A 17583-nucleotide genomic window follows, 5' to 3' on the forward strand; every position below is an offset into this window, starting at 1 on the left:
AGATTGATTTGTTCTGAGGGGTTTGATTCCTACTTTGTGTAACAGTGAGCACAAAAGGTCCTGAGGAAAATCAATCATCAACAAAGAGGGCATAAATTCAACAGAACAAACATTACCAGGACAGGTACAGCACGGGGTTAGATAGAGTAAAACTCCCTCGACACTGTCCGATCAAGCACTTTCAGGACAGGTACAGCATGGGGTTAGATAACGAGTAAAGCTCCCTCTACACTGTCCCTCAGGACAGATAAACGATGAATTATATACAGAGTGAGGCTCACTCTACACTGGGAATGAGGCAGTGAAGGGTTGGGGGTGATGCAGTCTGGGAGCTGCTTGCTTCCCTCCATTTTGTGTGAGCTGCTACATACCGTGGTGTGGGACCAGTAGGAATAGTCAAAGTTGAAACTCTTGGGGGCCTCCTTGGGTTGCTTCGGATTAACAATTGCTGCAAGAGAACAGAGAGACAAAAGACAAGGAAGGATGGATCAGTGCACCATTCAAATCATTCCCACCCTATCCAGTCACACTCAATGTAGTGAGATACTTCAAGGCATTGTACAAACGTGATCACAAGTGGGCACTGGACACCAGTCAGAGGAAGTTACAGGAGGATTGATGCAAAAGGTTTCACCCATGAATCCATTATTATTCCCGTCTCTGGGTCAGAAGATTGATGGTTCAAGTCCCACTTGATTCTGGCTTACACTGCAGTGCAGAGATAGTCTTTCAAATGGGACTTTAAACTGAGGCCTCCGTTTGCCTTTTCAAATGGATATAAATGACCCCACAACAGTATTGGAAGAGAAGCAGAGGGGAAGGGTAAGTTTCCCCTGGTGACCTAGTCCAAATTCATCCTTCAACCACCATTTATAAAACAGGTGATCTGGTCGTTTATCTCACGGCTGCTTGTGGAATCTTGCTGTGTGCAAATCTGCTGCTGCATTTTCTTCATTGAAACAGTGGCTACACCTCAAAAGATATTTTATTGATGTTTTGGATGTCCCAATGAAAAACCTTTGCAATTATATCAAGAAAGCAGAGGAGCCTAAAGGAGAGCGCTCTGGAGTGAGAGGCCTCACCTATCTGCTGGATGCTCGGTGCTCAGGGCAGGGACATTCTTCGCCAGCATTCAGTACTGGTGGCTGGCAAAGCATGCCCAATCAAGCCAGTGCACTACGAAGACCATCAGGATCTTCTCTGTGAAATTCCATCACCAAATATATGTGATGGATATGGATACTATCTCCCTCTCAGTGTTGCTCATCCATTGGTCTCAATTAAACATTTAATTCCTTTAGAAAAAAATATCTGTATGAAAACAATTTGTTAAAATTGAAGAGTGGGGTCAGGAACTTTCTGGAAGGACCTACTCCCTTCATGTTGGTGTGGCAAGGTGAGCAAGAAGAGAGAGGAAAATGGAGTGGACAATCTACATTTGAATCCATGAACGGTCAGATGGTAAGCCTGTGGAGGGGTTCAGGTCAGACTCTGCCTCATTTAATGAGTCACATTCCATCTCCGGAGACACAATAGACAATGGAACAAAAGCAGAATACCACAGGAACTGGGAATCCGAAAACAAAACAGAAAACACTGAAAATGTTCAACAGGTCCAGCAGCATCTGTGAAGAGGAAATGTTTCCAATTAGATAACCCTCGATTAGAATTGGGAATACTTTGAGATGTAACAGTTTCAAAGCAAGGCAAGGAAAGGGGCGAGGAGAGGAAAGATCTGAGATCGGGTGGAAGGTAAGAAAGATTAAAGGGACGATGATGGAAGGCAAGGAGAAGAGGAATCTGTAATGACCTATGTTAGGGGTTGTGGGTGGGTTTTAACAGAAAGTAAAGAACGTGGTTTGTACATGTGGATTCAGACAAACACACAACAGGCTTTATTGAAGAGCTGCTCTCTCTGCATCAAGTACAAAACTGAAAGTAAAACAGAAGCTTCCGCAAGACCCTAACAACACCGCCATCAAATTATGTGACCAGCTCTTAAAACAACCTCTAACCTTTCCAAATATATAACAGAATCCTAATATGGTTCGGGGAGGGAGGAGAAGGAGTGAAGGAAGTAGTGCAGGAAATGGAACTGTCAATAGAGATAGCCACTTGTTACAGATTCAAAGATTGAGACAAACGGTCTGTACAGTTAATTGGTCAAGTATAATGTGAGAAGTAAAATGTGAATGTAATTAAGAACAAATCCACAGATCACAGCCAACGTTTGATCATCATTTTTCTTCACGTAGAAACCACCAGCCTTGTCCCCTAGGTTTAAGGTAGGTCTCACTTCTCAATTCTATTAAAATGTCTCCAAATGATTTCACAATAATCCAGTCGTGGATATACATACTTTAGTGGAGAAACTATTCAGATTTCCATCAGTATCTCAGTCCTGTGAATCTGTTATTCTAAACCATGCTGATCTCTCAGTTAGATCCTCCACTTGTGCCTCATTCTCAGCAATCCATATTTCTATATATATGTTATATATTGCTGAAAAGAAAGGTATATTGTCAAAGCTTTTCATCTTGCACTCAACAGGACAAATGCAAGAGTGCCAAATTTTAAAAAGCTACAACAATTTGCACTACAGGAGAAAAGGGTGTTGACTGATTGGCCAAGGCATTGCCATGGAAAAAGCATTGGGGAACTACAGGCTCCTCGACATCCCATGCAATTCAAAAAATGCACATGGCTTAAGCATTTTCCTTTTTTTTCAGAGAATGGGTCCTTGCGTGTCAACATACGTCGCTTCTAGAAAGCATAAATGAACCACGTTACGAGATTTACCAATAAATTGGGTGTTGGTATAAGCTGTTTGTGTTCAAAATTGCTTAGCAAGCACTGCCCAATCACAGAAAAATGGGAGACAGGGGAACCTGTAGTTTCCTGTTGTTTTCTCTATGCCACTGCCTTGGCCAAGCAGAGTCAACTTGACAACCAGTATTCATTTCTCCTGTGGTATAAATTGCTGTGATTGTTTGAAATTTGGTAGTCTTGTGTTTGTTCTGATGAGTACATGGCAAAGGTTTCGATAACATGTCTCTCTTTATCAGCATTATTCAAGTTCTGTACCACCAAGCAATTGTTTCCATATAAATCTTAAATTTTCAGATTAGACATTAAACCATCTGAGAGGTGTTTGTGAAATATCCTTTGGCACTTGTTGAAGATGAGCAGAGCATTCCCCTGGTGTCCTGGCTAACATTTATCTCTCAACCTATAGCACCAGAACAAAAACAAACTGACCATTTGTTTCATGGTCGCCTGTCAGATCTTGCTGTACACCATGTTGCCCTCTAAAACAATAAATACAAACCAAAGGCGATTCAATGATCAAGAAGCACTTTGAACATATGGGAGACACTAGATAAATACATTTAAAAACCAATCCTGAACTACAGCTTGCAACACCTTCCAGGGTAACTGTTCTTCTTGCCGCGTTGCTACACCTTCCCTCACCAGTGTTCCACGTAGGATCTGGCTTGAGAGTTGAATATCTGCTCTGGTAGTTGTAGGCATTCTAGGAGATATTTCATCAGTTGAGATGCCTGTCCACAATTACAGATGACAGAATACGATTGGCTGTTTCCCCGATTCTGCGAGAGGGCTTTGAAGTGGCTGACACCAGTCCTGAAGTGATTGCTATAAAGCCAAGGAGGCCATGCTTCACTGGCAGCCAAGGAGGCCATGCTTCACTGGCAGCCAAGGAGGCCATGCTTCACTGGCAGCCAAGGAGGCCATGCTTCACTGGCAGCCAAGGAGGCCATGCTTCACTGGCAGCCAAAGAGGCCATGCTTCACTGGCAGCCAAGGAGGCCATGCTTCACTGGCAACCAAGGAGGCCATGCTTCACTGGCAGCCAAGGAGGCCATGCTTCACTGGCAGCCAAGGAGGCCATGCTTCACTGGCAGCCAAGAAGGCCATGCTACACTGGCAGCCAAGAAGGCCATGCTACACTGGCAGCCAAGGAGGCCATGTTTCACTGGCAGCCAAGGAGGCCATGTTTCACTGGCAGCCAAGGAGGCCATGCTTCACTGGCAGCCAAGGAGGCCATGCTACACTGGCAGCCAAGGAGGCCATGCTTCACTGGCAGCCAAGGAGGCCATGTTTCACTGGCAGCCAAGGAGGCCAGGTTTCACTGGCAGCTAAGTAGGCCATGCTTCACTGGCTCCTGATGAGAGGGATGCCTCTGGGCCATTAAACTACTCTGTGCCTTTGTCTGTAGATTGGTCTGCTGAGCAATCAGCAGGGCAGCAGATGTGGGGGTTACACGCTATGGGCTGGAAAGTAAGAAAGAAGCTGCCCCCTTGACATGAGCCTCTCCATTGCAGGTTTTTTCTGGGAGAGGATGACAAGGATCACTGAACTGCTTTGACCTTTCGACTTCTTTATATAATTCATCTCCTTATGTCAGATGGAACAATACCTGCAAGTACAGATTGTCCACTTTATAAGGTAAACCAGTAATGGCTCCCCAAGCTGTGTTGAGGACAGGCTCCAGCTTCTTTGAGTGTCTGTTATTCTAGAACAGCATTTTTGAATTAAAACAAGATATATTATTCTGCGCATAAAGCATCCAATGGCTCCTCCGTTTTCTCTCTAACACATACCGACACGGAGGAGTTATCAATCTCTGGTGAGGACTCTGTCTACAAACAGGGGGATGGCCTGAATGGAGATCACACTCATTAACTCATCCAACTGAACCATTCTGAGGTTTTGCATCATGTCCGTCACCAATAACCTCACTGCAGCTACTTATTGTAACTTGAAACTTTAGACGATTAATCACAGGATATTAATTTAACCTTGGCTCAGATATACAGGCTAAGGTTATGGATTGACGTGCGTCTGGAGGATGATGATAATCTTGGGTTCCGAATGCAATCATGGCTTTATTAAAATGACTCCCACTGCAAACAAAATCTTGTGGTTACCATGGAAACGGCAAGCAGGAAGGATCAGAGACGCTGGGATAGATCCAGACTTGAATGGCAATAAAAATCAAGAGAAATGCAAAACAGATAGTCGCTTCACATGGACGCACAAAGACTGGATCTAGATTGGTGGGACAGAGGATAAAATAACATTTGTGAGGAAGCTGTCACAGCTGCAACAGATATGAAGCATTTTTGTTCAAAATTCTACTTTTTTTCTTTCATGCGATGTGGCCGTCACTGGGCCAGCATTTATTGCCCACCCCTAATTGCCCTTGAACTGATCGGCTTGCTGGGCCATTTCAGAGGGCAGTTAAGAGCCAACCACATTACAAGTAGGCCAGACCAGAGAAGGACATGAGTGAACCAGATGGGTTTTTACAAAACTCAATGACAGTTTCATGGTCATCATTATTACCAAGGCTAGCTTTCAATTTCAGATTTTGTTTAATTCAATTTAAATTCCACTGAGATCTCTGCGTGTACTCTGAGCATTGACCTGGCCCGCTGGATTACTCATCCAATAACGTTACCACTGCAGTGAATGATGACAGCCTTCCTAATACCCACCCTGACAAGCTAATGCTTGAACTCTTGAATCTTCAACTGGGAAAAAACAAAAATCAAATCAAAGTCATCACAACAACCCCTCTGGAGGCAAAGCTTTCTGAAGATTGGATCCTGGAACTTGGATCTGATCACCGAATGCTGAAGGTCTCTCAATGGCCAAATGTGATGCTGATGTGATCACATTAATGTCCTCACATTACAGGAAACACATATTGCTAACGGTAAACAAGCACATTGATACAAGATCTATGGTTGTAATCTTGCCACAACCTTACACCACCAAATGTGGCTTGGTGATTTATGTGAAAGACGAAACGACAGGCTTTATTGCAGTCCTAAACAGGGAACAGAAAGTTACCTCCACAGCAGCTATCAAAATTGGAGAGATGACCGTTATCTATAAACCCCTTAAAACAAAGAATGACCTATTCCAGCTCTCCCACCTCCTCAACACCCAACCATATAACATGGGAGACTTCAACATATGGAATGGGGCTACTATTCAAATGAGGAAACCCTGACACTGGATGTTTATCTTGTGAGTGATGCCAAACATAATGCAACTTTCTGATCAGCAAGGTGGAGGCCCCTGATCTCCCTGTAAGCTTGTCCCCTATTCTCCTCCCAGGCTTCTCAACACATCAATATAGGCCAATTAAAAGCCATGTGGGAGTTAAGGACCATGTCATCAAAACAAGTGCCATGATGGATCTACAAGGAGGCAAACTAGTCTGTATTTACTGCAGTGGTGGAGAAAACCACCTCTCGCATCTCCCCGACACCCAAACAGTACAATCGATTTGTGGTCACGATTATTCCTGCAGCAAAGAAGAACATCCCTCAGAGTTTCAGAGTACAGTGTTGGAGCCCTGAGTGTGAAGCACTTTTTCAACAATACCAGCAAACTGGAGATCCAGCAGCAACCACAGCACTACCTGCACGACCATAGACAACTACCATGCAATCAATCTGTCGAGCTTGGAACCTTCTGAGGAAACCTGGGAGCATCAAACCCAGCAGAGGCCACTAACCCAAAGACAGCACAAATGCTGTTGCTACCAAGCTACTGGTCAACTTAAAGGGATTCCTCGATAAACAAACAAAAGATTAGGCAAAAAGCTCAGGGAAGCAATTTGCAAGTTGTCCAGCGTCTTCCCTACTCTCAAATGGATTTACCTTTGTGGAACCAGATACAGGCCTTGCAACCACAGAAATAGGGCAACACTGCCAAGAAGGATGGAGTCCAACTGGACATCCTGCTGCACCATCTTGGCCCACTGGCAAAACAATGGCTACTGGCAGTCTTCTCAAAAACAGCCACATTCTCCATGTTAACAGCACAGTGGAAAACTGCAGGATATTCAAGCCGGCATGAAACTGATTTTTTGGCCTTTTGTCAAATTCCCCCTGTCCTCACCTGCCATTGAAGCTGCCGACAGGGGCATGGGAGAATTCCACCCATTATCTCCGACCCAACATCGCAACAGCCAGGCTTTAATCTCTTCGGCTCCTGCCCCCTCCCAGAGCATGTGCGCAATTCTCAATAGAATACGGACAGTACATGGCTAATGTGGCCACTTTGACTCGAGTTTGAGGGTGACTTCCTGGAGTTACACGCTCTCCAACAGGGCATTCGCCTGGTTAGGGAACTTGGCAGTAAAACTGTCACAACAGTTTCTGCTTCTCATGCCACATAAAAAGACGACGACCACTGCGCCACCATCTCCCCTTAGCTTAATATTGGCCTCTTCAATTCTGCCTTAGTACACGAGTGATTAAAAACAAGCTTCATTCACAGAAAACATGTCCCATCTAAATTGCTGCAACAATTGGTTGGCTGTTGGTGGGAAGTTACCAGAGGAGCCAAGCCAACGGATTTAAACAACAAATTATTAAAAACAGAAAGACTTTAATTTGTAATGTGTTTTTCATGACCATATGTCATAAAGCATTTGTTACGATCCCAGCTGATGTTATAACTGGATGGGAAGATCCCAGAATGGAATGCTGGCTCAAAAGACCATAGCCTTTACTTTTTTTCATAAAACATGGAGCAGAGTCACAGGACCACTAATTAGTTTTAACAAGAAAAAAACATTTATTAAACATGAAAAAATTGGGTTATGATACAATACTCCTTTACTCCCCCCTTATTTTAATAATTACACACAGATTTAAGATTAACATGGATTACAAAGTACATCCTTAAGCAACAAAGGTCTCATTAACACACAAAGTCCCTTTTAAGCACACAAGATGACAGTGGTAAGACACACTCCTCTATGAACCAAAGTGAATCTCTGGATTTCTCCTCAAAATCCCCCCAAATGATTCTTATACTGTGAGCTACCTTGTCTCACTGAACTCCAGCTTCCGCGCAAGTGATTTCAAATTCTGCTTTCAAAAGTCACATTTCTTTTTTTAAATTCATTCATGTGACATGGGCGTCATTGGCTGGCCAACATTTATTGCCCATCCCGAGTTGCCCTTGAGAAGGTGCTGGTGAGTTGCCTTCTTGAATCGCTGCAGTCCATGTTCTGTGGGTTGACCCACAATGCTGTTAGGGAGGGAATTCCAGGATTTTGACCCCACGACTGTGAAGGAACGGCGATATATTTCCAAGTCAGGATGGTGAGTGGCTTGGAGGGGAACTTGCAGGTGGTGTTGTTCTCAGTTATCTGCTGCCCTCGTCTTTCTAGATGGAAGTGGTCGTGGGTTTGGAAGGTGCTGTCTAAGGATCTTTGGTGAAATGCTGCAGTGCATCTTGTAGATAGTATACATTGCTGTTACTGAGTGTCGGTGGTGGAGGGATTGAATGTTTGTAGATGTGGTGCCAATCAAGCGGGCTGCTTTGTCCTGGATGGTGTCAAGCTTCTTGAGTGTTGTTGGAGCTGCACCCATCCAGGCAAGTAGGGAGTATTCCATCACACTCATGATTTGTGCCTTGTAGATGGTGGATAGGCTCTGGGGAGTCAGGAGGTGCGTTACTCGCCGCAGTATTCCTAGCCTCTGACCTGCTCTTGTAGCCACTGTGTTTATGTGGGGAGTCCAGTTGAGTTTCTGGTCAATGGTAACCCCAAGGATGTTGACAATGGGAGATTCAATGATGGTTACACCATTGAATGTCAAGGGGCGATGGTTAGAGTGTCTCTTATTGGTGATGGTCATTGCCTGACACGAATGTGGTGCAAATGTTACTTGCCACTTGTCAGCCCAAGCCTGGATATTGTTCAGATCTTGTTGCATTTGAACATGGACTGCTTCAGTATCTGAGGAGTCACGAATGGTGCTGAACATTGTCCAATCATCGACGAACATCCCCAATTCTGACCTTATTATGGAAGGAAGGTCATTGATGAAGCAACTGAAGATTGTTGGGCCTAGGACACGACCCTGAGGGACTCTTGCAGAGATGTCCTGGAGCTGAGATGACTAGCCCTCCACAACCACAACCATCTTCCTATCTATCAGGTATGACTCCAACCAGCGGAAAGTTTGTCCCCTGATGCCCATTGATTCCAGTTTCGCTAGGGTTCCTTGATGCCACACTCGGTCGAATGCGGTCTTGATGTCAAGGGCTGTCACTCACCTCACCTCTGGAATTCAGCTCTTTTGTCCATGTTTGAACCAAGGCTGTAATCAGGTCAGGAGCTGAGTGACCCTGGTGAAACCCAAACTGGACGTCATTGAGCAGATGCTGCTTGATAGCATTGTTGATGACCCCTTCCATCACTTTACTGATGATCGAGAGGAGACTGATTGGGCGGTAATTGACCGGATTGGATTTGTCCTGCTTTTTGTGTACAGGACATACCTGGGCAATTTTCCACATTGTTGGGTAGATGCCAGTGTTGTAACTGTACTGCAAGAGCTTGGCTAGGGAGTGGCAAGTTCTGGAGCACAAGTCTTCAGTGCTATTGCCGGAATGTTATCAGGGCCCATTGCCTTTGCAGTATCCAGTTCCTCCAACCATTTCTTGATATCACGTGGAGTGAATCGAATTGGCTGGAGACTGGCATCTGAGATGCTGGGGACCACTGGAGGAGGCCGAGATGGATCATCCACTTGCCACTTCTGGCTGAAAATGCTGCAAATATTTCAGCCTTATCTTTTGCACTGACGTGCTGGGCTCCTCCATCATTGAGGATAGAGATATTTGTGGAGCCTCCTCCTCCTGTGAGTTGTTTAATTGTCCACCACCATTCTCGACTGGATGTGGAAGGACTGCAGAACTTAGATCTGATCCGTTGGTTGTGGGATCACTTAGCTCTGTCTATCACTTGCTGTTTTTGCCATTTGGCATGCAACTAGTCCTGAGTGGTAGCTTCGGTTGAGATCTCATTTTTAGGTATGCCTGCTGCTGCTCCTGGCATGCCCTCCTGCACTCTCCATTGAACCAGGGTTGATCCCCTGGCTTGATGTTGATGGTTGAGTGGGGGATATGCCGGGCCATGAGATTGCAGATTTTGCTGGAGTATAATTCCACTGCTGTTGATGAACCACAGTGCCTCATGGATGCCCAGTCTTGAGTTGCTAGATCAGTTCAAAGTCTGTCCCATTTAGCACGGTGATAGTGCCACACAACACGATGGAGGTTATTCTCAGTGTGAAAGCGGGACTTCGTCTCCACAAGGACTGTGCGGTGGTCACTCTTACCGATACTGTCATGGACAGATGCATCTGCAGCCAGCAGATTGGTAAGGAGGAGGTCAAGTATGCTATTTCCTCTTGTTGGTTCCTTCACTACCTGCTGCAGACCCAGTCCAGCAGTTATATCCTTTAGGACCAGTCAGCTCGAACAGTAGTGCTGCTGCCGAGCCACTCTTGATTGTGGACGTTGAAATCCCCCATCCAGAATACATTTTGCACCCTTGCCACCCTCAATATTGTTCAATAGGAAGAAATACTGATTCATCAGCCGAAAGAGGACGGTACGTGGTAACCAGTAAGAAGTTTCCTTGCCAATGTTTAACCTGAAGCCATGAGACTTCATGGGATCCAGAGTCAATGTTAAGGACTCCCAGGGCAACTCCCTCCCGACTGTATACCACTGTGACACCACCTCTGCTGGGTCTGTCCTGCCAGTGGGAGAGAATGGCTATGTCAGGCTGTTGCTTGACTAGTCTGTGAGACAGCTCTCCAATTTTGGCACTAGCCCCCAGATGTTAGTAAAGAGGACTTTGCAGGGTTGACAGGACCGTTTGTTTTGCCGTTGTCTTTTCCGGTGCCTGGGTCGATGCCAGGTGGTCTGTCCGGTTTCATTTCTTTGTTGAGGCTTTGTAGCGGTTATTACAACTGAGTGGCTTGCTAGACCATTTCAGAGGGCAGGTAAGAGTCAACCACACTGCTGTGGCTCTGGAGTCACATGTAGGCCAGACCATGTAAGGACGGCAGATTTCCTTCCCTAAAGGACATTAGTGAACCAGATGGGATTTTCTGACAATCGACAATGATTTCATGGTCATCTGTAGACTCTTAATTCCAGATATTTTTTATTGAATTCAAATTCCACCAGCTGCCATGGCAGGATTCAAATCTGGGTCTCCAGAACATTATCTAGGTTTCTGGATTAATAGTCAAGCAATAATACCACTGGGCCATCGCCTCCCCTTTAAATTGTGCTTTCCCTTCACTGCTTCCATCAAGGTTTTGCTTTCAGGTTTTACACCTCTCCCTTGAGGTTTCCTTTGTCCTGAAATCAGTGGCTAGACCACAGGTTTTTACACAAACCTGAGGTCCAGCCACTGATTTCCAGAATTATTTCAAATAATGTCTCCCAAACTATAGTAATTTCTCAAAAACCTTAGCACTACTGCAGATATCTTTCTGGTCTCCCATGATCCAATGCCTTTTGAACTCGCTGTGGCTTTGCTGAACAGTAATCAGTTCTGGATCCTAGTTTCCAATGTTCTGTTAACTTCAGACTTCTTGGAAACTTCTCTTAATTAGCTGGACCTTAACCATTACGCCATAGTATGGCTTTTCTTTTAGCAAGGCTGAGAGAGATGTTCCCTCTTTAGCCTTCTAAAACTAACTGCCTCTAGCAGAGCTGTAACAACTATCTTCTCTCTCATTATCCATCTCCAACTGTAATCAAATTAGCTAAGCTAAAACTTAAAAGCTTATCTACCTTATAAGGCCCTGATTGTTAAGCAACCACTGCTGGTTTAGTTACTCTTCACACATAGCCTTCTCTAAGTACAACAGAATCACAGTTAGAATTGAAATCAACCCGCACACATAGAAATACCTTTGTCCAGCATGAATCTAACCAGACGTTTTACCCTTGCAGACACAGAAACAAGGAATTAAACCCACTTAAAACTATACTTTATATCTAATGTTTACCGATACAAATATAAATCCCTTAAAACTACCTTTATTTTCCTAACACATTTTACAGTCAATAAAGTTCCTTTGAAGTATAACCGCTGTTCTAATGTAGGAAATGCAGAAGACATGCAAGCTCCCACAATGCAATGCGATTTGATTCAGATTGGCAGTTTTCTGAATTCAGCAGGTAGTAATTCAAATTCTCCATTTCTGTTTCAGATGAACTTGCTTTTAATCAAATCTGCGAGCTTATCTGGGACTTTCAAAGCTGCTTTCCGTAGCAATCATTGGGAGTCCGAATCAGATGGAAACTGTCAGGGTCAGCTGGCCCTAGTTGATGTGAATTATTCATTAGGTTTCACTAAAATCGAGCTTAGTATAGAAATGATGGAATATTTCTGACCAATTGCTAGGCTGAACCACCATTGTAATCGTATACATGTAATATTGTTGCTACTGTTCATTCACTTAATGTATTTGTTTCACAGTTGAAGCTTAAAGTAATGTCTGACGCTAATGTTATTTGGCTGCCTTTCAAAGACAAGAAATATCCCACGGGATCCATGGGGAATGAGACAGAATCATTGGCTAGAGTAATTTAAAAGAAAAGGTTTTCCAATTGATATTCCTGGAAATGGTGGCTCACTGGGTACGTGAAATCATTCTTCAGGGAATTAATGCTCATCTACTTAATAGCCAGAGGAGGGTAAAGATACTCAAAAAAAAACCTAAACACAGAGCAAGGAGGAAAATGGTCAGACTAATGCGTGGAGCTGAAATTGTGCTATGACCTCAGTTCGGCCTGTTAAATAAACACTGGGACAGGTGCCTGTGAGCTTTCTGTTTCCCTAGGATATTGTCTTTAACAAGTCCCATGGGTGCTTGTGTGAAGTATTTGAGGTCTGCTGTAGCATGTGGAACCCCTATCCCTTTGGGAACCACCATGTTTGGGGTTGGGGAAGAAATCTAAAGGGAAAAACAAATCACCTGCTTTCTGATTCAGTGTTTAACTTGTTACCCTGGACGATGCGACCTCATTCCAATATTTTTCACTATCAATGCTCGCTAATAATTTCCACTGCTCCTCTCCTAGTAACTTACATCCCCCACTGAGTCAATCTGCATATCTTTCTAGATCCTGAGCATCATTGGGCTACTCAACCACAGGATGATCCACAGTCCGTACTTGTTGGACAACCATATTGGTGTATTTTTTGGCAGCATCTTTCAGGTCCTCTGGAAGGAATCTTGACCACCGTCTGAGACAGTAGCTGGGCACTTGACCGTGTGCAGCCTCCTTCAGCTCTGAAGTGAAACGTCAGCCTCTGGAATGGGCCTTGAACCTACAACCTGACGTCTGACAAAAAAACCCAGCAACAAACGATGAGTCATCAAATAAGGGTTTCCGAGGAGGTTTCTCCTCTCCTTGGCACCAAAGTCAACTGTAGTACTTCTCCTGCTGTCCAGGATCAGATCAGTGCAAGCAATCTGTGGACTATCCTGATCTCATTGAAGGGCCAGGGTGCAACTTTGCTTAGCATGTGTTACAGTTCCTGGTGCAACCTCTTTAAGGGTCCTGGCAGTAAAACCTTCAGTTCCTAGTGCTATGTTTATTTTTCAGGAGTTCCCATTGGTAGTGCGCTCTCTGTAGGGGTCCGAGGTAATGATGCTCCCCTGTTTCAAAGGTCCACAGCTCCCATGCACTAGGCAGTGTATGGAGGTGCTGATGGTCCCTCGATAGGTTATTGTTTCTGGACACAATGGATCCAAATGGTGACACTTTCTATTCGAGGGTCCTGTTGGCATCCCTCAGATTCGGATGCTGGTACATGATATAAAAATTCCTCACTAATTTTATCCAGAACTGCTATGGGGTGAGTGTTTCCTGCTGAGTTCATTAATAAAATCAATTAACCTAAATCACATCCATCTACATTCCAACCACATGGCTATCTGCAACAATCAGGAGATGAATTAGTGATGAGTTGCTACTCAGCAACTCAGTCGCTGAGAAAGTGAGCAGAAGGGTGTACAGACTTAGGGTTGAGACTAATGCTCCTGTAGTCAAGGACAAAGGGATGTAAGCAATACAGAGAACACAATGGGCAAGACAGTGTATTGAATGGGAAGTCAGGTCAAAGATAAAGTAGCAAACATATCTTTGTTCTGATATATTACCAAACTGATAACATCGATTTCTCATGTGACAATCTAATGATCTTATCCTGCCAGATGACGCGCATAATCCAGACAACAGCTAAGGTCTCCCTCATTTCTCAGGCTGGAGGTATATGGTGTGATACTGAGACATACAGGTCAGGAAGATCAAACCCCACCCTCTGCATTGAGGTACCTCACTCTGGGACACGGCTAACTGAACTCTTGTGCACCCGACAGATAGGTAAAGACAACAAAGAACAAAGAACAATACAGCACAGGAACAGGCCCTTCGGCCCTCCAAGCCTGCGCCGCTCATGTGCCCAACTAGACCATTCGTTTGTATCCCTTTATTCCCAGTCTGTTCATGTGGCTATCTAGATAAGTCTTAAACGATCCCAGCGTGTCCGCCTCAACCACCTTGCTTGGCAGTGCATTCCAGGCCCCCGCCACCCTCTGTGTAAAATACATCCCCCTGACATCTGTGTTGAACCTTGCCCCCCTCACCTTGAACCCGTGACACCTTGTGTTCGTCACCTCCGACCTAGGAAAAAGCTTCCCACTGTTCACCCTATCTATGCCCTTCATAATTTTATACACCTCTATTAGGTCGCCCCTCATCCTCCGTCTTTCCAGGGAGAACAACCCCAGTTTACCCAATCTCTCCTCATAGCTAAGACCCTCCATACCAGGCAACATCTTGGTAAGCCTTCTCTGTACTCTCTCCAAAGCCTCCACATCCTTCTGGTAGTGTGGCGACCAGAACTGGACGCAGTATTCCAAATGTGGCCTAACCAACGTTCTATACAGCTGCAACATCATATGCCAACTTTTATATTCTATGCCCCGTCCAATAAAGGCAAGCATGCCATATGCCTTCTTCACCACCCTCTCCACCTGTGCTGTCACCTTTAAGGATCTGTGGACTTGTACACCCAGGTCCCTCTGTGTGTCTATACTCCTGATGGTTCTGCCATTTATTGTATAGCTCCCCCTTACATTAGATCTACCGAAATGCATCACTTCGCATTTGTCTGGATTAAGTTCCATCTGCCATTTCTCCGCCCAATGTTCCAGCCTATCTATATCCTGCTGTATTCTCTGACAATGTTCATCACTATCCGCCACTCCAGCAATCTTTGTGTCGTCCGCAAACTTACTGACCACACCAGCTACATCTTCCTCCAAATCATTTATATATATCACAAACAGCAGAGGTCCCAGTACAGAGCCCTGCGGAACACCACTAGTCACAGAACTCCAACCGGAAAAAGACCCCTCCACTGTTACCCTCTGTCTTCTATGGCTAAGCCAGTTCTCCACCCATCTAGCTAGCTCACCTTTTATCCCGTGAGATTTAACCTTTTGCACCAGCCTCCCATGAGGGACCTTGTCAAACGCTTTACTAAAATCCATATAGACGACATCCACGGCCCTTCCCTCGTCAATTGTTTTTGTCACCTCCTCAAAAAACTCCACCAAATTTGTGAGTCATGACCTCCCTCGTACAAAACCATGCTGTCTATTGCTAATGAGATTATTCAGTTCTAAATGCGCATATATCCTATCTCTAAGAATCTTCTCCAACAATTTCCCTACTGCAGACGTCAAGCTCACCGGCCTATAATTACCCGGGTTATCCTTGCTACCCTTCTTAAATAACGGGACCACATTTGCGATCCTCCAATCCTCTGGGACCTCACCTGTGTCCAGTGAAGAGACAAAGATTTCTGTTAGAGGCCCAGCAATTTCATCTCTCGCCTCCGAGGATTCTAGGATAGATGCCATCCGGCCCTGGGGATTTGTCTGTCTTAATGTTTCCTAAAAAACCTCACACTTCCTCCCTTGTAATTGAGATTTTTTCTAACGGGTCAACACATCTCTCTGAGACACTACCAGTCAACATGTCCCTCTCCTTTGTGAATACTGATGCAAAGTATTCGTTTAGGATCTCTCCTACTTCCTTTGGTTCTAAGCATAATTCCCCTCCTTTGTCCCAGAGAGGTCCCTAACAACCCTCTTGTTCCTAATGTATGTATAAAATGCCTTAGGATTCTCCTTAATCCTGTCTGCCAAGGTCATTTTGTGACCCCATTTTGCCCTTCTAAGTCCCTGTTTGAGTTCTTTTCTACTTTCTCTGTATTCCTCCAGTGCTCCATCTGTTTTTTTTTAGCTGCCTGGACCTCATGTGTGCCTCTTTTTTCTTTTTGATTAGACCCACAATTTCACTGGTTATCCCCGACTCCCGAATCCTACCTTTCCTATCCTTCCTCTTTACAGGCACATGCCTGTCCTGCAGTCCTATCAACTGCTCCTTAAAAGACTCCCACATGCCAGATGCGGATTTACCCTCGAACAGTCTCTCCCAATCAACAGCCACCAAATCCTGCCTAATCCGGCTGTAGTTAGCCTTCCCCCAATTCAACACCTTACCCATAGGACCTCTGGCCTTCTGTTCCTAATCTCAGGACCCCTGCTGCGAATGTTGTGTGAAATCAGGATGGAATTCTATGTTCTAGCTCCTGACAACTTGCCTATGCTCGCTGTCCAAGGGGGGGGGGGGGGGGGGGGGGGCCCTAGTGAGATACAGCAGGGTCTCTTTGGAACCTATACTCTAACAAGAGTTAACATGTTTAGGAGAAAAGCAGGAAATAATTGTCTCCAGATATCGGGGAGGAAATGTTCTTTTTACAATTGTAAAATAATAACCCATTTTGATAACAATCCTTTATCTGTTATTACTTCCTGGTTAACAGCTGGTAAATATAAAAGAAAGATCAGCATTTTCAATAGCACTACTCATGATCTTAGGATATCTCAAAGGCTTTACAGCCATCAATGTACTTTTGAAGTTTGCTACTGTAGTAGTAAAAGAACCCAGAAACAGACAAACTGACCCAACTATTCCCCATTTGCATTTACCCTCCCCAGGGCAAATAGTTCCACTCAAAGTTACCCCTCTTGATCCCATGTCCCTTCAAACTCCTTTCCTTCACTCACCCATCGACCCAACATGGAAACACTTAGTGACAAAGAACTGGTGTGACAAAGTCATAGCACAACAATATGACCTGTGCCTGCTACCATGACACTTTGTCAGCAAAACACAGAAACGCAATAGGTACAAACTATATGGCAACTACAAGTTAGCACATATGTATTTAGCCTGGAGTCCCTTCAAGGCTGAAGTTCAACGAAGGATTAAAGCCACCTTTGAAAATACAGCTGTTCCATCTCAAATAGATCCTCACCATTATATAGCATTTGAAGAATACAGGGGAAGTAGAAAAGAGCTCAAACAGGGAGTTAGGAGGGCAAAAAGGGGTCACGAAATGTCCTTGGCAGACAGGATTAAGGAGAATCCCAAGGCATTTTATACATATATTAGAAACAAGAGGGTAGCTAGAGAAAGACAAAGGACAAAGGAGGGATTATGTGTAGAACCAAAGGAAATGGGTGAGATCTTTAATGAATACTTTGCATTGGTATTCACAAAGGAGTGGGACACATCGATTGATGATGTCTCGGAGGGGTGTGTAAACCCTTTAGAACAAGTCATCATTACAAGGGAGGAA

General features: G+C 44.6%; 1 protein-coding gene across 1 annotated transcript in view; it reads right to left on the reverse strand.

Annotated features, from left to right (window-relative positions):
• kif1aa (kinesin family member 1Aa) overlaps positions 1 to 17583 on the reverse strand; it is a 253452-nt gene that overhangs the window by 131773 nt on the left and 104096 nt on the right. Inside the window, exon 3 of the mRNA XM_078202933.1 lies at positions 372 to 448. Within this exon, the coding sequence (XP_078059059.1) occupies positions 372 to 448 (77 nt within the window). The remainder of the gene's footprint in view (positions 1 to 371; positions 449 to 17583) is intronic.

This window comes from Mustelus asterias, chromosome 3, assembly GCF_964213995.1.
Source record: "Mustelus asterias chromosome 3, sMusAst1.hap1.1, whole genome shotgun sequence".
NCBI lineage: Eukaryota > Metazoa > Chordata > Chondrichthyes > Carcharhiniformes > Triakidae > Mustelus > Mustelus asterias.